The sequence below is a fragment of the Danio rerio genome, chromosome 14 (assembly GCF_049306965.1).
Source record: "Danio rerio strain Tuebingen ecotype United States chromosome 14, GRCz12tu, whole genome shotgun sequence".
NCBI lineage: Eukaryota > Metazoa > Chordata > Actinopteri > Cypriniformes > Danionidae > Danio > Danio rerio.
The window spans coordinates 49,834,007-49,861,885 of NC_133189.1; the positions used below are offsets into that span (position 1 = coordinate 49,834,007).

At 37.1% G+C, this 27,879-nt stretch overlaps 1 protein-coding gene across 1 annotated transcript; it reads left to right on the top strand.

Annotated features, from left to right (window-relative positions):
* On the top strand, window positions 1-27,662 carry bend4 (BEN domain containing 4). Its single transcript, XM_690223.11, has 5 exons — window positions 1-530; window positions 12,155-12,715; window positions 16,578-16,669; window positions 16,999-17,239; window positions 26,238-27,662. The coding sequence occupies exons 1-5, from the start codon at window positions 89-91 to the stop codon at window positions 26,471-26,473; spliced, it is 1,572 nt and encodes a 523-aa protein (XP_695315.5). The 5' UTR covers window positions 1-88; the 3' UTR covers window positions 26,474-27,662.
* The last annotated feature ends 217 nt before the right edge of the window (window positions 27,663-27,879 follow it).

Genomic DNA, 27,879 nt, shown 5'->3' on the forward strand with positions numbered 1-27,879 from the left:
AGAAGTGTTTGAGACACAGAGAGGCAGGCAGGCGGCGAGACACTGAGCAAACCACACCGGGACGGAACGACTCTTAACTCCGCGGGAGATGGAGGAGGAGATGCTACCGGCTGACGAAGGTCTCTCTGCGGCCAAAATCAGCAGGCAGCAGCGGAGTCCGTACAGCTCCCTTAAAACCTTCCCGAGCAAGCGCACAGTAGGTAAAGCGAGATATGATGACAGACCCACAATGGTGGACATCCCGCAGCTCGGAGACCATCATCATCATCTCAGTCATCAGCATCAGCAGCAGTTTTCTCAGCGCGTGCCGCTTCCCCAATCCCCGCTGCCCATCAGCAGCAGCACCCATCAGCACCGGCTCCCCTGCGAAATCAGGCCCAGCAGCAGAGCTTCCTCAGCGGGGAGCGGCGCGGCGGCGTCGGCTTCATTTGGCAGCCCGCGGAGGGTCGCGGTCGCGGGCCAAGAGTCCGGTAGACTCCGCGCCGAGATCAGCCACCAGACTCCAGACTGCACCTACGGAATAAGCTCAGGTAAGTGGACAAGTTTGCCTAACAAAACTTTTTTATCCACTATGCTGAAAGCAGAGAGTAGGCTAACTATACCGAAAAGAGGAACTGAATTCTCCTGCATATCGCAGCATACATCCATATTTTGGAACCCACGCCCAAATGATGCGACTAATTCAAGCATGCTTAATTTCCCTCAAGAAAATAATGACTAAAAACAGTAGCAGTTGCTTAATTTCAGTAGGCAGTATGATATTGTGAATGCGTTACGGTCTTTTGTGATGCCATGCGAGTTTTCTATTTACCAACATAGGATACTTGTTTGTTTAACATTTATATCACAAGCCCAAGTGCGTAGGAAATCCCTGGAATGAACAATGATCCATGTAAACACAGAAAGCCATGCGTAGAATATCAGTAATTTGTACTCTTTTAAAAGTAAAGCTTCCGAAAAGGTTTGTGTGATGAAGCGGAATCATTTTTGTTGAGCACCTAAATGTTTAACAACCTTTTTCTATAGTGCAAATAACATTTTAATAATCTAAAGTTTACTGAATGTAGTTTTTTTTTTTTTTTTTTTTGGATGTTAAAAGTTTGTGAAACCATTTTAAAATAAAAAGTCGTTGTTTTAAAAAGTTTAATATAGATGCTTTTTATTAAAGTCATACAAGTTTAAATATATTGGTTATTAATGTCACTATTTTTGGTTGCCCAAAATTAAAAAAAAAAAAAAATCTATTTTTAAATTTTGATCAACTTAACATTTATACCTCAAACACAATTGTGAAATCCCTCAAATGAACAATGTTCTATATATGTAAACACAGCAATTCAGGAAATACTGTAGATTGACTCTCTTAAAAATAAAGCTTCCAAAGTGGTTTATGCATGAACATTTTAATAATCTAAAGTTTGGATATTAAAGCTTTGTGGAACCATTTGTAAATAGAAAACCTTATTTTTTTAAGTCTAATGTAGATGGTTTCTATTAAAGTATTAAAAATATAGGTAAAGGTTACATTAATGCCACCATTTTAGGTTGCTCAAAATTTTCTTACAAAAAACTTGTTTTATTATTTTAACATTAACCTTTCTTTAATGACATTGCTGGTTTCATAACATCCAACTACTTCATTCCACAAAAGGATCTTTATAGTGTAAAAAATGTTAAAATGTTCTGGTATAAAATGTGGTTGTGCATTAACATATCACTTGGGTTGCAGCTGGAAGGGCATTCGCTGCATAAAACATATGCTCGATAAGTTGTCAGTTCATTGCACTGTGGGTAACACTTTATTAACTAAATTCAACAAACAGACCATCATAATAAAGTGTGACCTTAAGTAGTTCTTAGGAATGGCTGTAAAATCACCCCATTGCAATCTTTATTTTTAAGTGCAAAGAACGAATGTCTGGAATGAGAAGCCAGCAAAGTCTGTAATAGATGTCTAAACATAGACGTCTTGGCTAAAACTAGGCTAAATTTGGGTTGTCAGTAAACCACTAATAGATGTCTAACAATAGTCCAAAAATAGACTATATCAAAAAGACGAATGAAATACTCCACATGTGAAGTCTGTCTATTTGAAGGGTCTATTTTTGGACTATTGTTGGACATATTAGATTTTCACTGACAGTAGCTTTGTTTTTGCCAATACATCTTTATTAAGACAGCTATTAGATGTCTTTTAAATACAAAATTGCTTGGTGGGAAAGTTAAATACTCTTTTTAAAATACAAGGTTTTTGCAAAGATGCCACAGAAGAACCATTTTTGTTATATATACCGTATATATATATATAAAACCATTTGTGACACTGAACATTTTTGGATGCATCAATGCCAATGAAGAACATTTTAAGATTAGCTGCAAAAATCTCTACATGCCGTCTGAAATTCTTCTCTAAAATGAACATTTTTATCAAGCTCCTGTGTGTATGTTCAGTAACATCACTTTTATGGCAAGGAATATGTCCTTTTCCTAGTCCCTAGTCTTTAAAGTGAAATAGCTTAACATAAACAAAGGAGGCTGAGAAAAATGTTCATTTTCAATGGAACTTTTGGACGGCACTCTTCATTAATTTAATTATATACTTTTCTTTTTGCAAATTTCTGTACATGTTAAAATTCTTCCATCACACGTCCTGTTTTTCTCACCACCTCGCTGATTTACCTAAAGTTGTCAACATCAGTAATTGTTTTTCATCTGCTTGTTTTGTTGGTTTTCATTCAGCAGAGCCTCAGGCCTTCACAAATTGCGAAGTTGTGTTGTTATCTTACGACAGGGTGCCACTGTGTCTGTACAAACATTCAGCTGATCTCTTTTTCTCCACATGAGTTATTAGATTTGATATGGAAATATTTAAGATTAACCTTGCATCTTTTTATATCTTTTGATTTGGAGCATTTCAAGACATCATTAAATGCAGAATATGAATATTCAAGATGTTTCACAGTCCATACTGTCGTTTTTTTTTTTTTTGCTTTATTGTTATGAAACATCCAATGCAAAAGAATGCATGAGAGGATTTTTTTATAGCCAATCAGACAATGCTAATGGTTTCATTTTTCAAGCCCTGGGGAAAGCAGCCGTAGACACCCAAGGACACAGCTCTGAGATCAGCGCAATAATCCAAATTGCATTTAAAAGCTCCTCCAAAGGGATTGTGATTAAAACAAATGTGGCTCATAAATTTGGCTCTGCGGCACATGTTGTGTTTAATGAAATTTCATGAGGCTCACTCTGCGTGGCACAACCGAGGAAGAAAGAAAGAAAGAAAGAGGGAGGGAGAGGAAAAAACGACAGCAGCAAAAGAGGAGGGAGAATGATATCAAATCCATCTTGCTGGGGGTAAACAGAGATGCCGCGCATGTTAATAAATGGCCACATCTGCTTAAGCCTGATAGACACATCCAGACGACGGCGGCGGAGGCTCTGCCCGTCACTCACATGCTGCCAACGCCGCTGCCGGAGCTGATAATTGTCTGCCCTGTGTCTTTGTGTGAGGTGGCAAATTCATAATCGTCCTCTTAAGATTCTGCATCTGGGTGCGGCTGTGGGAGACTGAGTAATTGTATGCGGTTCGTTGGTCAGCGTTTTCCCTTTATTAATCTCTCAGCTTCTTCTCCTCAGATTCAGAGGATTTGGAAGATGTCAGTGCTGTTTACTAGAATAATGACACAATGAAAATGAGATCTTAGTATGTGTGTGTGTGTGTGCACGCTTTTGTGACATATCAGGACACACATTTGTATAATGGCATGGGTATGGCAGTTATTACATGGAGATGGTGAATTATGAGGACATTGCTGATGTCCCCATTTTCAAAGGCTTATAAATCATACAGAATTAGTTTTTTTTTTCTTTAGAAAGTAAAACTGCACATAGTTTCTTTTAAGGGGTAGGGGTTGGGTGTAGGGTTGGGGTAAAGGAATAGAAAATACAGTCTATATCATATAAAAAGCAATAGAAGTCTATAGTATGTCCCCAAAATTTTCTAAAACCTTGTATAAGCACACATTTTTTTGTGACATATCAGGACACACATTTGTATAACAACATGAGTATAGCAGGTGTTACAAGAAGATTGTGAATTATGCGGACAGTGATGATATGTCCATTTTTCAAATGGTAATCCTACAGAATGAGTTTTGTTGTTTTCAGAAAGTAAAACTGCCACAGTTTCCTGTAAGGGGTAGGGTTTAGGTGTGGGTTTGGGGTAGGACAATAGAAAATACAGTTTGTAACATATAAAATACAATAGAAACCTATTGAATGTCCCCAAAATTCTCAAAAAAAAAATTGTGTGTGTGTGCATGTTTTTGTGACATATCAGGACACAAATTTGTATAATGGCATGGGTATGTCAGGTGTTACAAGTATAGATTGTGAATTATGAGGACATTGCTGATGTCCCCATTTTTCAAAGTGCTTATAAATCATACAGAATGAGTTTTTTTTCTTTAGAAAGTAAAACTGCACATAGTTTCTTTTAAGGGGTAGGGTTAGGTGTAGGGTTGGGGTAAGGAAATGGAAAAAACAGTTTGTATCATATAAAAAAAGCAATAGAAACCTATAGAATGTCCCCAAAAAACTTGTGTGTGTAAACACGTTTTTGTGACATATCAGGAAACACATTTGTATAATTGCATGAGTATAGCAGGAATTACAAGGAGATTGTGAATTATGAGGACAGTGCTGATGTCCCAATTTTCAAAATGGCTTATAAATCATACAGAATGTAGAAGTAGAAGTGTTTGTAGAAGTAAAACTGCACACAGTTTCCTGTAAGGGGTAGGGTTAGGTGTAGGGTTGGGGTAGGACAAAATAAAAAACAGTTTGCATCATATAAGAAAACAATGGAAACCTATGAAATGCCTGTCAAATTCTCAAAAAAACCTGTGTGATTGTTTGTGTGTACGTTTTTGTGACACATCAGGGCACCACTTTTGATAATGGCATGGGTATGGCACTTATTACAAGTAGATTGTAAATTACGAGGACATTGCTGATGTCCCAATTTTTAAAAAGGCTTATTAATCATACAGAATAAGTTTTTTTCTTCAGAAAGTGAAACTGCACACAGTTTCCTTTAAGTGGTAGGGTTAGGTGTAGGGTTGAGCAATAGAAAATACAGTTTGTATTGACTAAAAAAACAATTGAAACCTCTGGAATGCCCCCAAAATTCTCGAAAAACTTGTGATAAAACTATAATGGCATGGGTATGGCAGGTCCTGCTTCCATTCATGGCCAAGATTCTGGAGAAAGTAGTGTTCAAGTCCTGAACTTTCTTACTCAAAACAACCTCATGGACAACAAGCAATCTGGCTTTAAGAAAGGCCACTCAACTGAGACTGCCCTGCTCTCTGCCATGGAGGATCTCGGACTGGCTAAAGCAGACTCTAAATCATCAGTCCTCATCTTGCTGGATTTGTCAGCTGCTTTTGACACTGTAAACCACCAGATCCTGCTATCTACGCTTGAGTCACTGGTTATTCAGTGGTTCAGATCTTACCTCTCTGATAGGTCAATCAGGGTGTCTTGGAGGGGAGAGGTGTCCAACCTACAGCATCTAAACACTGAGGTACCTCAGGGCTCTGTTCTTGGACCACTTCTCTTCTCCAGCTACATGACATCCTCAGGATCATTCATCCAGAAACATGGATTCTCCTACCACTGCTATGCTGATGATACCCAGCTATACCTCTCTTTTCACCCTGATGATCCCTCAGTTCCAGCTCGCATCTCAGCCTGCCTGTCAGACATTTCACACTAGATGAAATCATCATCTTCAGCTTAACCTCGTGAAAACGGAAATGCTTGAAGTTGCTGCCAACCCGACTCTTTACCAACTTTTCAGTCCAGATAGATGGGGCAACCATTACTGCACCCAAAATGGTAAAAAGCCTTAGAGTAACAATAGATGACCAACTAAACTTCTCTGACCACATCTCTAGAACTGCTCGATCTTGCAGATTCGCACTCTATAACATCAGAAAGGTCCGACCCTTGTTATCTGAACATGTCGCTCAACTCATTGTTCAAGCTCTTGTTCTCTCCAGACTGGACTATTGCAACTCTCTACTAGCTGGGCTTCCAGCTAACTCTATCAAGCCTCTTCAGCTGCTTCAGAACGCAGCAGCACGAGTGGTCTTCAATGAACCTAAAAGAGCACATGTCACTCCGCTGCTAGTCCGTTTGCACTGGCTGCCAGTTGCTGCTCGCATCAAATTCAAAGCTCTGATGTTTGCTTACAAAGCGACCTCTGGCTTTGCTCCTTCTTATCTGCTCTCACTTCTGCAGATTTATGTGGCCTCCAGAAACTTGCGTTCTGTGAATGAATGTCGCCTCGTGGTTCCATCCCAAAAAGGGAAGAAATCACTTTCCCGAACTCTCGCATTCAATCTGCCCAGTTGGTGGAATGAACTCCCTAACTGCATCAGAACGACAGAGTCACTCGCTGTCTTCAAAAAACAACTAAAAACTCAACTATTTAGTCTCCACTTTCCTTCCTAATCTGTAATTGCCTCTCTGGCTCCACCACTAACTGTACTCAAAAAAAAAAAAAAACTTACATTACTAATGCTTTGCTTCTTAGACTTTACAGACCTGAAACTTGCCTACAGCACTTATTCATTGTTGCACTTATAGTTGTGTAAATTGCTTCCTTGTCCTCATTTGTAAGTCGCTTTGGATAAAAGCGTCTGCTAAATGACTAAATGTAAATGTAATACAAAGAGATGGTGAATTATGAGGACATTGCTGATGTCCCCATTTTTAAAAAGCTTATAACTCATACAGAATAAGTTTTTTTTCTTCAGAAAGTAAAACTGCATACAGCTTCCTGTTAGGGTTGGGGTAAGGCAATAGACAATACAGTTTGTATTGAATAAAAAACAATGGAAACCTATAGAATGTCCCCATAATTCACAAATAAAACCTGTGTGTGCATTCACAATGTCCTCATCTTGGTTTCCTAAATCTGTAGGCATGCATGATCAGTTGTTGAGTTAATTCTAATGATAAAAAAGTGCTAGTATTAGACAATAAAGACGGAAGAAAAGAACAATAATAGAGCTAATGAAGATTAAAAAAAAGTATTTATAATTGTGAAATGAGCTTTAAATTGAATTGTGAATTTACTGTATGTTTAATCGATTTATTTTGAGCTCCTTGTGATTAAAAAAGAAAAAGTTGTACATTGTTACTTATAAATTCATTCATTCATTTTCTTGGCGGCTTAGTCCCTTTATTAATCCGGGGGTCGCCACAGCGGAATGAACCGCTAACTTATCCAGCAAGTTTTTACGCAGGGGACGCCCTTCCAGCCGCAACCCATCCCTGGGAAAATTACTTATAAATATTAAGTGAAAATATGGAAAGTTTTTAGTTTGTAGGCTATATAGCAATCTGTAAAGCAAATTTACTACACACTGAAGGTTGACTTTAACTTATTTTAATTTAATATAATAAGTTCCAAAAAAAGCATTATAATAGTAATATTACTATCACCATAAAAATCTTTATTTTTGTTACTTACTTAAATGTTAATATATATTTAAAATTCACAAATATTTGATGTGCATTTTCTTAACATATGTTATTTTAATTATTATTTAAATGTCTAATCACACAACCAAATTACTAAATTTATAAAAATCTGAACTAAACTAAAAGTCTAAATAAGTTAAAAGCATTAATAAAAATCATAAAAGCACTGATACACAAACACAGAAAAGCAGTATTTAACATCTTTCCTTGATACAGAAAAATTGTACAGGAAATCCTTAACAAAATACATGGGAGCAATAAAACCCAGCAGAAGATTCCTAAAAGGCAGAACCATTCCCAGAAGCAGATTTTGTTTAAAAGACTTCCAAACATAGACATCTTTGCTAAATCAAGGCTAAATTTGGGCTGTCAGCGAAAAATCTAATAGATGTCTAACAATAATCCAAAAATAGACAGGAATGAATGACTCCACATGTGAAGTCTGTCTATGAGCTGATGACTTCTCTATTTTTGGACTATTGTTTGAGGTCTATAGATTTTCACTGACGGCCCAAATCTAGCCTCGTTTTAGCCAAGACGTCTCTGTTTAGATGTCTTTTAAACAAAATAGCTTGGCGGGTTTCTTTGAACAGGAAAGCAGAAATCTGATGCTTCAATGTTATTGCTACAGATTTTCAAGTACAACCACGCAAGCAAGCATGTGTGTGTGTTTGTGTTTAAAAGGCGTCTAATAGACATCTAAATGCAGACATCTTTGCTAAACCGAGGCTAAATTTGGGCTAAATCTAATAGATGTCTAAAAATAGTCCAGAAATAGACAGAAATAAGTGACTACACATGTGAATTCTGTGTAATGACTAGTCTATTTTGGGATTATTTTTAGACGTCTATTACATTTTTTGCTGACAGCCCAAATCCAGCCTCATTTTAGCCATGATGTCTATGTTTAGATGTCTTTTACACAAAATAGCTTGGTGGGTTGCTTCAATGTTCTGGCTTATGCTACAGGTTTACAAATATAACCAAGCAAGCATGTGTGTTTGTGTTTAAAAGGTGTCTAATAGACATCCAACTATAGACATCTTTGCTAAACCGAGGCTAAATTTGAGCTAAATCTAATAGATGTTTAAAAATAGCCCAGAAATATACAGCAATGAGTGACTAACATGTGAAGTCTGTCTAATGACTAGTCTATTTGGGGATTTTTTTTAGATTTCTATTAGATTTTTTGCAGACAGCCCAATTTTAGCATGGTTTTAGCCACGACGTCTATGTTTAGATGTCTTTTAAACAAAATAGCTTGGTGGGTTGCTTCAATGTTATTCTGGCTAATGCTACAGGTCTTCAAGTAACAAAGCAAGCACGTGTGTATGTGTGTGTGTTTAAAAGAGTATAATAGGCATCTAAATATGGACAACTTTGCTAAAATGAGGCTTAATTTGGGCTAAGTCTAATAGATTTCTACAAATAGTCCGGAAATAGACTGGAATGAATGACTACACATGTGAAGTCTATCTAATGACTATAGTCTATTTTTGGATTATTTTTACACGTCCAATTTTAGTCTGGTTTTAGCCAAGACGTCTAGGTTTAGATGTTTTTTAAACAAAATAGCTTGGCAGGTTTTGTTGAACAGGAAAACAGAAATCTCAGGCCTCAATGTTATTCTGGCTAATGCTACAGGTTTTCAAGTTTAACCAGCATGTGTGCATGCGGTTAAAAGGCATCTAATAGACATACAAACATAGACATCTTTGCTAAAGCAAGGCTAAATTTGGGCTGTCTGTGAAAATCTAATAGATGTCTAAAAATAGTCCAGAAATAGACAGGAATAAGTGACTACACATGTGCAGGCTGTCTAATGACTAGTCTATTTTAGGATTATTATTAGATGTCTATTAGATTTTTACTGACAGCCCAATTTTAACCTTGTTTTAGCCACAACGTCTATGTTTAGATGCCTTTTAAACAAAATAGCTTGGCAGGTTGCTTTAATGTTATTCTGGCTAATGCTACAGGTTTTCAAGTACCACCTACCAAACGTGTGTGTGTGTGTGTTTAAAAAGAGTCTAATAGGCATTCAAATATTGACAACTTTGCTAAAATGAGGCTAAATTCGGGCTAAGTCTAAGAGACGTCTAAAAATAGTCCAGAAATAGACAGGAATGAATGACTACACATGTGAATTCTGTCTAATGACAAGTCTATTTTGGGATTATTGTTAGACGTCCAGTTTTAGCCTGGCTATAGCCAAGACATCTATGTTTAGATGTCTTTTAAACAAAATATCTTAGTGGGGTTCTTTGAACAGGAAAACAGAAATCTCATGCTATTCTGGCAAATGATACAGGTTTTCAAGTATAGCCAGCATGTATGTTTGCGGGAAAAAGCATCTATAGACATACAAACAGACATCTTTGCTAAAACAAGGGTAAATTTATGCTGTCAGTGAAAATCTAATAAATGTCTAACAATAATCCAAAAATAGAGAGGAATGAGTGACTACACTTGTGAATTCTGTGTAATGACTAGTCTATTTTGGGATTGTTGTTAGACGTCTATTAGATTTTCAGCCCAATTTCAGCCTCATTTTAGCAAAAATGTTTATGTTTAGATGCCTTTTAAACAAAATAATTCTATTAGATTTTCTCTGTCAGCCCAATTTTTGCCTGGTTTTAAACAAGTCGTCTATGCTTAGACATCTTTTACTGGATGGAAACTGAAATCTGTGAAACTCAGGAAATCTAAAATCTCATGCTTTAAGCCAGGGCTGGGCGGTATAACAAAAATACGATCACAATAACGATACAGGAATTTGCTTGTAAAATCAATCAATTATTAATTTTTAAACTTTAACCACATAAAAATGTTACTTTTAAATTTTTTTTAGCTATTATTATTATTATTATTATTATTATTATTATATTTTAATGTTTTTACTTAATGTATTCATTTATGTGGGATCCGATTTAGCACTTTATTTCAATCTCCAGACCAAATGTTTGATTAAGAATGTGGAAATACAAAATAAATATTAATAAAATATTAAACACTTTGAAAAAGTTAATGATTACAGGTCCAGCGTAAAATATCACTAAATAAAATCCAAAATGTAAACTTTGTACTTTCAAGATTGCAACTTTCAGCCTGAATCCTATAATGGTGTGTAATATTGCGCTCATTTAAAAGATTTGTAAAAAGTGTATTTATTAAAAAAGTGTATAATGTATTTTGTGACACCAAGCTATAACATTGAGTATAAAATGAAATGATAGACTTTTTATTTTGTCCATGCATTATATGAGCAGGATCACACGAGTTGCAGTGCCTACGAGTGTGATATTTCATTTATACTGTACAACAGTTTGATGGCATAATCATGTATATAAAAAGAAAATCAAACATGGAGAATCACAAACACCCTTTTGTAAGAGGAGCTACTTTCTTCCACCATTCATTCATATCTGCAGCTGAAGTCAGAACAGCAGAAACCGTTGCTACTTCACTAACGTCACTTTAGAGCTAGTATTTGAATGTGTAATGTCTAAAGTGATGACAAAACAGGTGATTTTGCTCACATTTTAAGATTATAAGGCTGAACGACATGAAATGCCATCAGTCTACAGAGATTTCCCAGTATTTCTCTGTTGCAATCTGGAGATCAAAAAAATTAACCCTGAAAAAGCCAAAGCAAAGCAAACACTACGAGATTACTACTGTATAAACAGAACTACAACATACAAAAGAAAAAGATAAACTTAGAATGTCAAAATCTGCTTGTATAATTGATTGATCAGCTGTGGTTTGAAATTAAATAGAGTTTTTCTCCCCTAAGGACTTATCATGTGGCCTCTGTCGCCATCTTGAGGCAGAAGGTCAACCAACTTTGCTCTGCTCAATATCAAAGGCTGATGCAGAATTTCAACCGTAACCAATCAGTTACATAAATCAATTAATTAAAAGTTGGGCGATGCAGTGGCGCAGTAGGTAGTGCTGTCGCCTCACAGCAAGACAGTCGCTGGTTCGAGCCTCGGCTGGGTCAGTTGGTGTTTCTGTGTGGAGTTTTCATGTTCTCCCTGCGTTCGCGTGGGTTTACTCCGGGTGCTCCGGTTTCCCCCACAGTCCAAAGACAGGTGAATTGGGTAAGCTAAAATTGTCCATAGTGTGTGTGTGTGCGAATGAGTGTGTGTGGATGTTTCCCAGAGATGGGTTGCGGCTGGAAGGGCGTAAAAACGTGCTGGATAAGCTGGCGGTTCATTCTGCTGTGGTGACCCCGGATTAATAAAGGGCCTAAGCCGAAAATAAAATAAATGAATGAATAATTAAAAGCTTATTGCCGCCTAATGAGTAAGTTAAACACACCTGTTTAAGTTTTGATTCCAAAACTTGGTATTTTAAGTAATGTCAAGTTTATTTATTCATTTTCTTTTATATTAACTTAATATCTTTAGTAATGACAACAGCGGAGTTTACAGTGTACATAGACTAGGATAAAAGAAACAAGTATAAATAATAAAAACAACAAAGAATAAAAAATTATTTAAAAAAAAGATTAAAACAGATTTAAAACAGAAAGACATAATACTAAACTAAAAATACTGGAAAGACTAATCTATTTGTTTTTCTCTGCCTCTAGAAAACCGTCTGATCCTGGATGCCTTTGCACAGCAGTGCAGTCGAGTGCTCAGCCTCCTGAACAGCAACGGTCGCCTCCTCGAACCCCAGCCATCCCTCATCCCCCCATCCTCCTCCATGTCCACCGCACTCATCAAGCAAGAGGAAAGCTGCCTGTCTCCAGAAGAGCGCCTCTCCTCCAAACCCAGGTCTCCATCGGTGGAGAACGCAGGAGAAGAGACCCAGCGGGGAAACCAGTGGAACCAGCAGCAAACCTCCACGTTCCTGCGCATCTTCACAGAGTCCCTGCAGAACTACCTGCTGTCGGGGCCGCAGCCGTCTGATGGTGAGCGCTGTCGGCAGGTGGATGCGGAGCCCGTGGCGTCGGGATCCCCGAGGCAGAATCTAAGCGGATGGGCGTCTCCTGCACCATCAGAGTCGTACGGACACCCGTCGTCCACACTGCCAGAGGAGGACGAGGAGGAGGAAGGCTGTTGTCCGCGCTGTGTTGAGCTGGAGCAGGAGGTGCTCAGTCTGCAACAGGAGAATGAGGAGCTCAGACACAAACTCGACAGCATACCAGGTAGGTTTGGGCCGCTATAAGTTTGATAAACTCAAATAAAAAAATGTCATGGTATAGTGATTACTGCTCTAATGGCCCGTTTCCACTGAGAGGTACAGTACGGTATGGTATGGGTCGGTAAGAAATAAATGAACACATACAGTATAAAATAAATAAATGCAACACAAATGAACACATACAGCCCCTTACAGTCTCCAATATGTTATTAATTACAGAAAAACTACACACATCATACATTTAGTCCTATTTTGGGTTCAAAAACAACACAAAATATAGCCTACAGTCAAAGCAAACCTCTCATATGTATCTTCACCAGCACATGTAACCTCTGTTAGAGAGAAATTCCGTCATTCAGAGTTCATAATAGTCCAAAAGGTGATGATTATAGTAAAACATGGCAGTTTGTTCATGTTTTAGGTTGTAGAAGCATCATTTGCTGCTTTTTCCCGGCTTCTCCTTTATTTTTTTACGATTCACTCTCCCGTTTGTCTCGTTCTGACAGGATCGGATATCACAGCACTTCAATGATCACATGCACATATTATAGAAACCTTATGTTACCCTTTGGGCCTGTTGGTACCCTTTGCAAAGGGTGACCAAAAAGTGGTACGGTACTGTTCGCTTGTTGGTACCCTTTGACATTGGAAACGGCCATAAAAGCGTACCAAACCGTACCATACCGTACCACTCAGTGGAAACGGGCCATAAGATATCTGCTTTTAAAATGTCTAGGTAAAAAACAACAATATTTTTCTCTATTGGACACCAAATATTGTCTTTTAAGAAAAAATTTAAATATTTTGGAACAGTAAACATGTCAGGGTAAATCATTAAAATTCATCATTGACTTTGTGAGTTTCAAAAACACAGATGTCTTTAAAACTTGAAAAGGCGTCTTTGGATAGCTTTCTTTACCTTGGATATGAAGTAAAGCCACTGCACTGTTCAGGTCCATAGCATGATTGGATGTTGGCACTAGGCATGGGACGAGAACCGGTTTCAAGGTAAACCGAGGTTTGGAAAAGTTAAGGTTTTTAAACCGCCAAAGTTTTTAGTTATACCATTCCTAAGGTATGAGTAAGATTTAGTTTTTTTTGTTTTGTTTTTTTTATATGTTTTTCACAACTGTTTTATTTAATTTTTAGAGTAACAGTATCTCCAGCAGAAAAGGAACCTCTACAACAAAACCTACTGGTCCAAAATATTTAAATGTTTTTAAATTGAAATATACTGTATTGTGTTCAGTGGCAAGGCAAGTTTATTGATATAGCACATTTCATACACAGTGGCAATTCAAAGTGCTTTACATAAACAAGAATAAAAGCGTCAAGTATAAGAAAAATAAAAACAAATAATAAAAATGGTTTTTAAAAAACAGATAAAACAAATAAAAATGTGTTAAAACAGGTTATAAAAGAATGAAAAAGAGAAAAATAAAATAGTGTGATCTGTGGGGGGGAAAGGTTATTTTTTTAACCCAGACATTTTAAAACTTATTTTAGAGCAGTTATCACCACCGTGATACCATAAAAACGTGATATTTTATCCAAGGTAATCATACCGTCAGAATCTTATACCGGCCCATGCCTAGTTATCACATAAGCTATTTGTTTTTTAGATGTTTCCTGAATTGTGGGCTGACCAGCAGCTTTTGACGTGGAGGATCCTTTTGATTAAGATACGGTTGACCTAAAAAAAATGAGCAAAATAGTCAAATGAGCAAAAAAAATCAATGCTGAAACAATATATTGTGTAGCCCTATTAGGAATGTAGAATAAGATTATACTTTATAGCTACAAATAGAAAGTTAATATCCTACTAATAAGCAGGTGAAAGCTAGTAATTAATAGCAGTGTTGGCGAAAGTTACTTTTAAAAGCAGTGCATTACAATATTGAGTTACTCCCCAAAAAAGTAACTAGTTGGGTTACTTTTTATAGAAAGTAATGTGTTACGTTGCTTTTGAGTTACTTTTGAGTTACCTTTGAATTACTTTTCCCTACCTGGCTAAGGTTTGATCTCTTTCAGAACTTGCAGGTGTTTTTTCACCTTTTATTTAGAGAAGCTCTGCATTTATCAGCCACTTATATAACCTACACCTTCATTTTCCTTTAAAAAAAATACAGGATAAAATTATATTTTGAGAATTTTCTGAGCCCAGAGCTATACATGCTGAATATACAGATTAATAAAAGCATGTAATGTGTTTGCTACTTCTGTATGCTTTGTGTTTATTGTTAAGTAAATTCACTGTCCATTGAGATAAAAACTGCAGTAAAGCCTACGAGTATTAATATGAAATAATTTATATTAAGGAAAAACCTGATTTTAACCTTTAAAATGCTTAACAACAAATTGAACAGTAAGACGATAAAAACATCCCCAAATCAAAATAAATCTTTGAGCTTCAAACATTGAATGAATTGCATCACATGGCCTTCACATGGCAAATCGTTTCCCAAAAGAGAAAAAATCTTGATATATTACGAATCATAGTTGCTTGTACAGTAGACAGTGGCTGCACCTCATCAATAAAAGCAATAACCATTTTTTTGAGTTTATTCGAATTAATTATTTTACCTGGAGAACGTGAGCTGATGTCAATCATTTGTTGTTTAGCTGGAGGTGGAGTGGGGGTGTAGTGCTTCGCGTCCATTTTATTTATTTATTTTTTCAAGGCAACTGTACAGTACCTAATGTGAGTACGCCCTACGTCTCTAGCCTGCCATTGTTTCTGTTTCTAACTGTCTGAAGTGATGAGGGGCGATTCCCGAATGAATTATTTGTTTTAACTGGATCTTCTAAGGGAACCGATTGAACTAGTTTATTGAATTGAGTTGTCATGAAATGGTTTGCTTCATCAGTCATCAACACTTACATAGTCGATACCCCCTCAGACTAAACCCATATCCTGGGTTATTCAGTTACTAGAACAGTACACTGACTCATCTGCTGTCAAAAAGGAGACCTGATGATGATAATGATGAGTGCGAGCCCACTGTCTGTTCCCTTGCAGCATGCTTTGTCATTGAGTGTGTGGTTCAACCTGACTAAGGTCATTTTTATTCCGCAATATATTTTGTAAGTCCAATTAAGCAAGGTAAAAAGTAACTCTCGTTACATTTTTTAAAAGTAACTCAAGTAATATTACTTATTTTTAAAAGTAATGCGCTATTTTACTCGTTACTTTATAAAAGTAATATTATAACATAACGTCACTGACATCACGGTGGCGCAGTGGGTATAACAATCGCCTCACAGCAAGAAGGTGGCTGGTTCGAGCCTCGGCTGGGCTTTAAAAGTAATGCGCTACTTTACTCGTTACTTTATAAAAGAAATATTATAACATAACATGCGTCACTGACATCACGGTGGCGCAGTGGGTATAACAATCGCCTCACAGCAAGAAGGTCGCTGGTTCGAGCCTCGGCTGGGTTTGGTGGCATCTCTGTGTGGAGTTTGCATGTTCTCTCTGTGTTGGCGTGGGTTTCCTCCGGGTGCTCCGGTTTCTCCCATAGCACACAGACATGCACTATAGGTGAACTGAATAAGCCACGTTGTCCGTAGTGTACAATATGTGTGTGAATGAGTGTATTGCTGCTGGAAGGGCATCCGCTGCATAAAACGTACTGGATAAGTTGGCGGTTCATTCCACTGTGGCGACCACAGATTAATAAAGAGACTAAGCTGAAAAGAAAATGAATGAATGAATGAATGAACATGCCTTATGTATAATGCATTACTCCAACAGTGATTAATAGCATGAATTGTGACTTCAAATAAAGTGTTACCATATGACTTGTGTGCCCATAAAATCAACATGTTAACTAACGAACAAGTTTTGCTGTTTCTGCCTTCAACAGCTCCCTGCCAGAACGTTCTGGACTTTTTTAAGACCGTTCTCCAGCACTACAACCAGTTTGTGCAGCCCCAGCCTGAAGAGCAGCTTACCGAGGTGAGCCGACACAACAGCTTTCAGTGCTGCTAAACCATAGTCTGGAAAACCACAGCAGCACAGGTTTATGCAAGAACAGTCTCACAGTGGAACATGAACTGAAACTCATTCAAATCGAGGTCTAATATTGGGTTATGAAAATATCACTCTGACTAAACTGTTACATAAAGCAAAATCTTTTTAGCCTCCCGGTAAAGTTTCAGTTCTTTATTTTGAATTTGCTTGTTTTTAAGTCTAAGTGTTGATGCATTAGAGCGCATTAAAGATTAAAGAGAACATTAAAGATCTCAAATCTATAATCTTATAATCTCTTTTTATTTTCTAAATAGGGCAGTAAACAGCTTCTGGGAAACTACCCGCTCTTCATCACCAATAAGCAGTGGGATGAAGCAGTGAACTCCTCTAAAAAAGACGGCCGGCGGCTCCTGCGGTACCTGATCCGCTTCGTCTTCACCACAGATGAGCTGAAATACTCCTGTGGTTTGGGGAAGAGGAAACGCTCGGTTCACACAGGGGACACGGGACCAGAGAGACGACCTTTGAACCCTGTCAAAGTCACTTGTCTCAGAGGTATTGAGATTTCACATTATTTTGAGTTGATATGTTTAGTTTTAAAGAGCCCCTATTATGCATTATAAAAGGTCAAATTTTGGTTTTGGGGGTCTCCGATATGAGGCTAAAATGCATGCAAGGTCAAAAAATACTTTCATTGTCTTATAATATGCATTTATTTTTACCCAACTATACCAATGACTCCCATATTTTTTATTTTTTTTTTTTTATTTATCAGGATCCCTATTAGCCACTACCAAGGTAGTGGCTATTCTTCCTGGGGTTCATCATACATAACAAACAATTACATTAATACATAACAACAAGACCAGTAAAAATATTAAAATACAAAATTCATGCATAACATTCAGATCAACAATCCACTTAATATTGTGCCATTAAATATTTCCTAAATTATTTTTAAACCTAATTTTACTTGTTACAAAGCATGTGATGTTTGATGGCAATTCATTCCATGTTTTCATTCCTCTATACATTAAAGTGCGTTGCTTTGCATTAGTTTTTGAAATAGGAAGCAAAAAATTTCTTTTAATGCATGCCTGGTGTTAAAATGATGACTAGCATTACTATACCAAAGTTGACTGTACTATACACTTGGAACTCTTGACACAGAAGTATTTCTTATGAAACACAGCAGAGAAACAATTACCCTATCCTTCACCAATAACCAACCTAAAGTTTTATACATTTTCATAATATTAACTCTTCCGTTGCAATGTAAAGTTAGTCGTGCAGCTCTATTCTGGACTTACTGTAATTTATCTAAGTCTTTATGCACACGACCATACCACTGGACAGTAATCTAGATAAGAAAGAACAATTGCCTGAACAATTTGAGAGATGCAGTACTGTGGTAAAAATTGTACACATCTCTTAATAATTGATAAACCTTCTCCCATAACTATTACCATTCTATCGATCTGTTTTGACCACTTTAACCTCCTATCAACAAGAACTCCAAGAAGTCTAGTTTCCTCTACCCAGGGCCGGATTAACCAATGGGCCTTATGGGCACAGGCCTAGGGGCCTGTGCGCACTTGGGGCCCCTGTGAGGGGGGAGAAAAAAAAAGACTATTTCGGAGTGTCTTTTTAGGCTAATTGCAGATAGCGCACCTAATTGGAATAAGCTGTTCACGGTTTACGCCTGTCTGTGCCTGATTGACATAGACAAGATGAGTGAAGAGCAAGACAGAACTACAGCCTCAGTGGTGCACCTCGTAAAACGCACAGCAACATCTTTTGACGCGATTGACCAACCTGCTTCGAATCCACTATCAGCTGAACTTGTGCAACTTTTTTTCTCCCCTTAACATATTAGATTGGAAATATATTTATTTTTAACAGGAAGGAAACATTTTTAATAAACAATGTAAATGTGATATAAAGTCACAAGTGTCTTGTGGGTATTTAACAATGTTTAGCCTTAATAAAGGTGCCTCCCTTTCTGTAAAAACTATTTTGCTCAGACAACTGTATTTCCTCTGAGCAAAAAAAAATCGCTATCACGTATTAATATTATTATTATATCTAAATTGCCTTTCTTTCTTTAACTAAACAGAATGCTGTAATTGGTCAAGCACAGAAACGTCACTTTTGAAATAACCCGCACTTAACTGAACGGACTGTAGTGTAACGTTAGTATTTGTCACAGATCAAAAATGAGTGAACAAGTGGATTTAGCGAGAGAAAGTGGAGATAAGGCATACTTATTGAGGCATTTTCCAAACACTCCATCTTCAAACAAACCCATGATCAGGAAAATGAGGGTACAGAAGAAGACGTTATGGTAACGTTAAATGAGTAAGCTAGCATTTACCAGGCGGAGGAGGCTAACGGCAGCGCAGAGCGGACTGGAATCATCGTGTGAGAGACAGACAAAAAAAAAAGGAGAGAGAGAGAAAGAGGGAGTAAAGCCCTGAAGAGAAGAGAGACGGGAGAGAAGAGGTATAGTGTGTGTGATTTCGGATACTTTAGGTTTATAATCAAGTTGTTCTATGCTGTTTGCCTATAGTCTTCATCACGAGGGAGAATACAGGGAGAGGAGGAGAGACAGTAAATCATTAATAAGTGTGTGTATTAAGAAAGACTCAGATTCATAGAACTGGATTGGAGAGGCATTGTGTGTTATATGCCATGCCAATAATATGCTTTATACGTTTGTAAAAGCAATACATTAAAATACCCTTTAAAAATTATATATATATATATATATATATATATATATATATATATATATATATATATATATATATATATATATATATATATATATTAGTACTATATTATATATAGTACTGTTTTAGTGAACTTGAACAAGTATACTAAAAAACAGTTTATTAGTATTTTTATTCAATGCTTTGAAAAATAATTAAAATCTTTGTAGACTATAAATACATATGTACTATATATTATTTATTTAAATATGTGGGCAACAAATTATAGGTTCATTTTATTTAAAAATTATTATATTATTCTTATTTTATTAATTCAACTATAAGGGTGCGGCCAGGTAGGGGGCCTTACAAGACAATGTGCCCAGGGGCCACTGAGTTCTTAATCTGGGGCTGCCTCTACCTGTTCATTAGGCACACTCATTACAGAAAAATTTAACTGTGGTTTACATTTAAATTGAAAGTTTGATCCAAACACAATACTTTTGTTTTTTGTCAAATTTAAAACCAACTTACTATTCTGTTCCCACTTTACCACTAATTGTAACCCCTCATCTTAATCAGCAGATAATTTTTTAATTGATGCCGCTAATGGATATAATGTTGTATCATCTGCATACATAACTGCCCTTGCATGCTTTAAAACCAAAGGAAGATCATTGGTAAAAACAATGTAACAATGGTTCTAAATGGAAAATAACAATGGCTCTAAACAACTTCCTTGAGGCACACCACATTGCAACTCTTTCACTTCCAGATAACTTCCATTATAAAATACACATTGCCTCCAACAAGTCGGATAACTTTTAAACCAATACACGGTTTGAGAAGTAAAATTATAACATTTAAATTTTTCAAGCAATAATTTATGAACCAGTACATCAAAAGCAGAGCTAAAATCCAACTGTCAATACTGTTCCTGAAAACAACGACACACATTCACTATTAATCCACACAGTGGAAAAAGTTGAACTATTTTAAAATTGACCACACTGTGCGTGTGGAAGAAGCAGGCATCGCGTTACATTACTAGCACTGATCTATAATAATGCATGGATCAATTACAACTTACAACACACAAAACGAGGCGACCATTTAGTTCACACTTACAGGTTGTGATCTGGAGAAAGTAGAAACTGATCCATGTGAACTGTGTAACAGTTACTGACAAAGTCCCTGTCAAAGTCCCATACATTAAAGGTGCAGTATGTAAGTTTGACACCCAGTGGTTGAACTAGGTATTGCACTCCTGGATCAAAACACACGCAAGCGCAGGTTGCCAGATTAACGTGAGTGTACCTAAATATCGAGCCTAAAGGCTGATGTGAATCGTTTTCTAACTAAAAGCAAAGGCATGGGATAGAAGAAATATCTTTACATACTAAAAGGAGTTTTTTTTCCTAACAAACCCCTGAAATTTCTGTTTTAGAAACAGCTTCTATTTCTTACAGGTGAACAGGATGAACTATGAGGTACACCTCATATGCTTTATTCAGTGTTAAATCATAATAATGTGAGTTTGAATTTATTGTTTTGTTACAAAAACAAATATCAATCATTCAGCATCTACATTTAATAATGTTAAAGTGTTAATATGTATAATTAGATTATAATCCTTACCATTTTGTGAGTGAGTGCATATTCTGTGCTTCTGAATGGCTGTATTACAAATTCTGTGGTGTTTCGTCTGGTGCAAACAGCCAAATGGATTATCACTGCAAATCTCCTCATGTAGCGTGTTGTTAGGACACGGGGTTACAATGTAACCTGCTCACATAATGTTTACATTCGTGATATATATACTATTTGCCAATTGTAACCTCATGTGGAACTGTGAATCTGCGTCTCATTTCAGAGTCTGCTCCTGTCCACCAGAGGTCACATTTCAGTCACGGACGCATGCTTTGAGAGCCTTCATAAGTGAACGAATCAAATACACGGTTTTCCAGCAAGGCAACCCGGGCTGCTGAAATACAATTGGCTAAACTGGCATTGGGCAGGTTAAAATAACCAAAACAATGTCAGACGTTCCGGCACAGAAATATCTGACTTCAGCACTGTTTTTCAGACAAACAAGAATGTTCACTTGGCATGTTTCTGAAATATCTACAAACATATTATGGTATTCTTATGCTTTAAAAGAGTCAAAAACTTACACACACACCTTTAATACCTCACCTAATACCTCGCAAACCTCACATTGTAGGCTAGGTTATTGCATAAACCATCAGAAAAATGACAGGAACAAACACAGCTCTGGGTAGGCTATACTGTGGTATTGTTGTGAAAATGAACGTTAACCTTTATTCCTCAAATCCTCATCTCTGGCTATTTCTCAGTGATCATAATCTTCGTGTCATGATCAATCCCATCATTCCCTGTGCTTCGCTAGTGTTTGAAGGGAAAGGTGTGTTCATATATTACAAGATCCAGCACTTCCTATTTTGCAATGTCTCATATTGATGTCGATATGAGCAGGCAAAAGATTCAAACAAAAGTCGACTCTTTGCTTTTAGATTCAATAGTTTTAAACATGATGCACTTTTAGATTTAATCCTCAGCTGGATGTTTTCATTCACTTAGCGCTGTGTTATACACTGCATGGAAGCTCATTTTCAAAAAACTAATAATAGGGGCTCTTTAAGCTGAATACGAGTATCTTACAAAATAGCTAGAAAACATTATGTACTGTCATCATGGCAAGGCAAAAGATATTGTGCATTCCAAAACCCATTAAAAATCACAGAAGGTCAAGCAAGTTTCCCTTCAACTGTGTATGATGATTAAATTAGTGTTTTTTTTGAACTTGCATGGATGTGAATCAAACCACATATAAAATTAGCAACCTTTAAAACAGCTTAAATGGGCCACGTTTATCAGATTATCAGCATGATAATTATGCAAACTTGATTTAGCATCTCACACGCTCCGTCTCTGATCTCCTCATCCATCTCTGTCCTGCGGCTCTCTCTCTCTCTCTCTGTCTCTCTTTCTCTCTTTGTCTCTTTTTCTCTCTCTCTCTCTCTCTTCCTCTGAGTGTTGAGAGTGATATTAAGCTTTTTTTGTTTAGTTTTCAAGCTGCGGTTGAGTAAAAGCACAGTGTTCAGTGGAGAGTGTTACACGCCATGGTATTATGCTTTTATTTCAATCCTGAATCCAACTGTGCAAGATAAATGTCCTTTTTGTTGTGACAGAGAGAACAGTTTTCACTCTTTTATGCATTGTGAAAGACTCTATTTGGTCAATTGGAGGTTTTATTTCTTGCTGTTGATAAAATCTTTATGAAAAACTGTTTGTGATGGTATTTAATATGCTACAAATAAACGGAGAAAAGGGTGTTTATTACATTTTATATTAGGACAAGCAAAACTGGTTATATATATATATATAATTTATTTTATTTTATAAAGAGAAGGTTTCATATTTTGAAGAGCTTATTGAAGCAAGAATAAGACATTATTTTTACTTTTTGCTTATCAATGATGGATGCAGGCTATTTTGAAGGTGTTAAAGTATAGAAAGTGTGTTGTCGGGTTAAAAATGAGTTTTTTGCTTATAATTTGAAAGGTTTTTTTCTCAGTGTAATATGTTTGTATCAAATTCAGGTTTATTTAAATGACAATTAAATTTTTTATTTCTCTCTCGCTCTCCTTCATTAACTTGAGTTTTTTTTAACAAAGGGCTCTATTTTAACAATCTAGCTGAAAAGTCTAGAGCACATGGCACTTTAAATAAGGAATTATTGTTGAATTTAATTATTACAAATGGATAAATTCAATTAATGTTTTTAAGGATGAATGGTGTTATGACGTTGGCTTGTGTTTTGTCATGAATGAGGAATTTTTGTTCCATTGTTTTTACAAATGAAGTGATTTAAATTTAGTTTGTGTAAGTTGGTCTCTCTCTCTCTCTCTCTCTCTCTCTCTCTCTCTCTCTCTCTCCCTCTCTCCCTCCCTCTCTAACGATCAAACAATTGAATAATATAAAAAAGAGAGAAAACAGGAATAGATCTGTCAAATAATTAAGTAAACTTTATACTTTATATAAAAATACATTAAATGAATAATAAAAAAACGTAATGCTGCGTTCACACCAGATGTGGAAGAAGCATCAAGCGCAAGTGATTTACATGTTAAGTCAATGCAAAGTAATGAATAAACATTCTGCGTTGCAATACGCGCGAATGAGGCGGCGCGAATGGCGTGTTAAGCGCGCTTTGATCAAATGAAGCGGCGCGAGTCGAGCACTTTATGTGAACATTCGCATGGCTCTAACCAATCAGGAGCTTTCTTTTGTAGAGGCGTGCTTATGACTAAGCACCTGTTGTTGGTGTCCCGGGGGAAATCCTCGAGCTGTTGCCGGACGACAAATCAAACTGGGCTTGGCTCTGTCGGAAGCAACGTTGAAAGCTTCCATAATCCAGGTTAAGTTTCTGGAGGAGTTGATGAACTCACAGAGATGAGTGCACCTCTAAAAGGATTTAGTAGACTCAGGCACGGCTCCAAATGAATCAACGTTGTTTTTCAGCCTCCATAAAGCACATAAACACAGCTATTCTCTCAATAAAATCCATGTTAGCCATTTAGCAACAAAGCTAAAGTCACCGGGCAGCGAGAAGCCCTGCCCATCATGCAAATCCACATCTATTGCTCAGTGAATTTTTCACAGTATTTCCTATAATATTTTATCTTCTGGGGAAAGTTTTATTTGTTTTATTTCGGCTAGAATAAAAAAAATGTAAAACTATTTTAAGGTCAATATTGTTAGCCCCTTTATATTTATTTTCAATAGTCTATAGAACAAATCATCATTAAACAATGACTTGCCTAATTACCCTAACTTGCCTAATTAACCCAGTTAAGCCTTTAAATGTTACTTTAATCTGAATACTAAAATCTTGAAAAATGTCTAGTCAAATATTATTTACTGTCATCATGGCAAAGATAAAAGTAATTCGTTATTAGAAAGTAGTCATTAAAATTATTATTTTTAGAAATGTGTTGAAAAAAAATCTGCTCTCCGTTAAACATTAATTGGGGAAGAATATACAGGGGGCTAATTGTTCTGACTTCAACTGTACTTACCTACTGAATGATGTGGGATTCTTCCATGCACCTGGCTCAAGGATGTAACATAATGAGGAAGACGACAAGGAGAAGTATAATCAAAAAGAATATTTATTTAGCTCAATTTAAATTATATAATCAAAATATCAGTATGTTCAATCAGTGTGAAATGCAAATGAATGGATGCTGTAAATGTTGTCAGTGATAATGTATGGATGCGAAACAAAGCATAAAGGCCAAATAGGAGCGCGGCTCTGGCCAACTGCCAAGTGAATGGACAGCGGCCCCGACAAACTCTCTGCCGGGGTTTAAATAAGGGCGCTGACCAGCATCAGGTGCGCTGAAGGCACGCCCCCAATCTGGAATCAAAATCAAACCCAAACAAAACAACGCAGTCCTAACAATGATCGTGTTGAAACAGATAGTTCACCCCAAAATGAATTTGCTATTATTCACTATTTACTTGTCTTCAACCTTTTTCTGCAAACACTTTTTTTCAAATGTTAGTAATCTGTAATCTGAGCGAATGAAACGAGTAAACTCAAAATGTTCATGCGTCTATTTACGCACGTATAGCGCGATTTATCTGTGTGTACCGCGTCTGGTGTAAACACAGCATAAGACACACACACATATTTCTATTTACCCTTTTCGGGGTTAATGATTGTTATCTCCTGATTGCAAGACAGAAATACTGCGAAGTCTCTATAGATGATGGCATTTTATGCTGTTCAGCCTTATAATATTAAAATGTGAGCACAATCACGTTTTTTGTCATCACTTTAGACATTACACAAGAGAATCATTCAGATACTAGCTCTAAAACATCGTTTGTGAAGTAGAAATGGTTTCTGCTGTCCTGACGCTCAGCTGCAGATGTGAATGACATCCCACCAGTGCCGATATACAGCCATATCACACTGCTACTCGTGTGATATTGCCTATATATATTAGTTTACATATAAAATATCATATATTAAATATTAATATTAGTTTATATAATTAATATATATTAATTGCAATTAGGCAGCATGGTGGCTCAGAGGTTAGTGCTGTCGCCTCACAGCAATAAGGTCACTGGTTTGAGTCCCAGCTAGGCCAGTGTGCATTTCTGTGTGGAGTTCTCCCGTGTTGGCATGGGTTTCCTCATTCATTCATTTTTTTGTCGGCTTTATTAATCCAGGGTCGCCACAGCTTAATGAACCGCCAACTTATCCAGCAAGTTTTTTTATTTTTTACGCAGCGGATGCCCTTCAAGCCGCAACCCATCTCTGGGAAACATCCACACACACATTCACACACACACTCATACACTACGGACAATTTAGCCTACCCAATTCACCTGTACTGCATGTCTTTGGACTGTGGGGGAAACCGGAGCACCCGGAGGAAACCCACCCAAAGGCAGGGAGAACATGCAAACTCCACACAGAAACGCCAACTGAGCCGAGGTTCAAACCAGCGACCTTCTTGCTGTGAGGCGGCAGCACTACCTACTGCGCCACTGCCTCGCCGGCATGGGTTTCCTCTTTAGGTGAAATTTAGCTTATTCAATTCACCTATAGCGCATGTCTGGACTGTGGGCGACACCGGAGCTCCTGGAGGAAACCCACAGCAACACCAACCAACGACCTTCTTGCTGTAAAGGAGACAGTGCTAACCACTGAGCCACCGCCAATGATACCATTAATAATGTACTATAAAATAGAAAGGAATATACACAGTATACATAAAAAATAATCTCTCTGTCTCCCTCAGAGTTTATCCGGATGCACTGTGCTTCTAATCCTGACTGGTGGATGCCCTCGGAGGAGCAGATAAACAAAGTGTTCAGCGATGCAGTGGGCCACGCGCGGCAGGGCCGGGCTGTAGGCAGCTTTCTGGGCGGCAGCGGCAGCAGCAGCAGTGGGAGTTTATACATGGAGAGCTACGACGGGCAGCTCTCTCAGGACGAGCTCTATCTGAAGGGCTCACAAAACGGCCTGGTGGACTAAAGGTGATGATCGAGTCCTGCCGTCTCTCCAGACTCTGACCCACGTGGAGCTGTGTTTGAGTATAATCCTTATTCCTTCCGCTCAAAACATTCCAGGGAGTTCACTCTTACAGTTGATGTCAGAAGGTTTCGCCCTCCTGTGAGGTTATTTTTCTGAATATTTCCCAAATTATGTTTAACAGAGCAAGGAATTTTTCACAGTATTTCCTATAATATTTTGTCTTCTGGAGAAAGTTGTATTTGTTTTATTTCAGCTAGAATAAAAGCTGTTTTTAATTATTTAAAACTGTTTTAAGGTCAATATTATTAGCCCCTTTAAGCTATATTTATTTGCAATAGTCTATAGAACAAATCATCATTATACAATGACTTGCCTAATTACCATAACTTGCCTAATTAACCCAGTTAAGCCTTTAAATGTCACTTTAATCTGAATACTAGTATTTTGAAAAATGTCTAGTCAAATATTATTTACTGTCACCATGGCAAAGATAAAAGAAATCCGTTATTAGAAAGTAGTCATTAAAACTGTTATGTTTTGAAATGTGTTGAAAAAAATATCCTCTCCGTTAAACATTAATTGGGGAAGAATATACAGGGGGCTAATTATTCTGACTTCAACTGTACTTACCTACTGAATGATGTGGGATTCTTCCATGCTTTATGATCGTGTTATAAGGGATAGTTCACCCAAAAATGAATTCGCTATTATTCACTATTTACTTGTCTTCAACCTTTTTCTGCAAACACTTTTTTTCCAAATGTTAGTAATGTGTAAGCATTAACTTCAGTGGTAGGAAAAACAAACACTATGGAAGTTAAGGCTGATTTATACTTCTGTATGCAGCACACGCGTATGCTCCGGTGCAGCATTTAAATGGTCGCATACCCCTCACTGTGGCTGACGCACACCTCTCAAAAAATTTAACTGCACGTCGCAATAAAGCGGAGCGCAGGCTCTGTGATTATTTGGCTTGGTAGCTGTGACCGGTGTGAGTGGGACCGAGAGCCGCACGAACCCGTTGGAGCGAGTGTTTACAAGTGTCGAGTCCTGTGAAGTAGCTCTAGAGCAGGGGTGCCCACTTTTTCTTATGAAGAGCCAAAAACATGAGGGCTGCGGGCCGAAAGTATTACAAACTGTATTACAAAGTTGCCATGGGTCATTTCCTAATTTTGTTAAAATACTATATAAAAATAAATAGAAAGCTTTACTTTAATCATATTAGGCTAACTAATGCATTATATATATATATATATATATATATATATATATATATATATATATATATATATATATATATATATATTAGCATTTTATAATTAACTTATCAAAAACAAACAAATGTAGCCAGGGCTTTACATTAACTTTTTTAATCACTGGCCACTGTGGCTAGTAGTTTTCCAATG

Excerpts from the sequence above, each read along its gene's own strand:
- bend4 (XM_690223.11), top strand. The coding sequence starts at position 89 with ATGGAGGAGGAGATGCTACCGGCTGACGAAGGTCTCTCTGCGGCCAAA. Across the intron at positions 16,670-16,998 it reads CTGAAGAGCAGCTTACCGAG|GGCAGTAAACAGCTTCTGGG; the intron begins GTGAGCCGACAC and ends TTTTCTAAATAG. Across the intron at positions 17,240-26,237 it reads CAAAGTCACTTGTCTCAGAG|AGTTTATCCGGATGCACTGT; the intron begins GTATTGAGATTT and ends TGTCTCCCTCAG.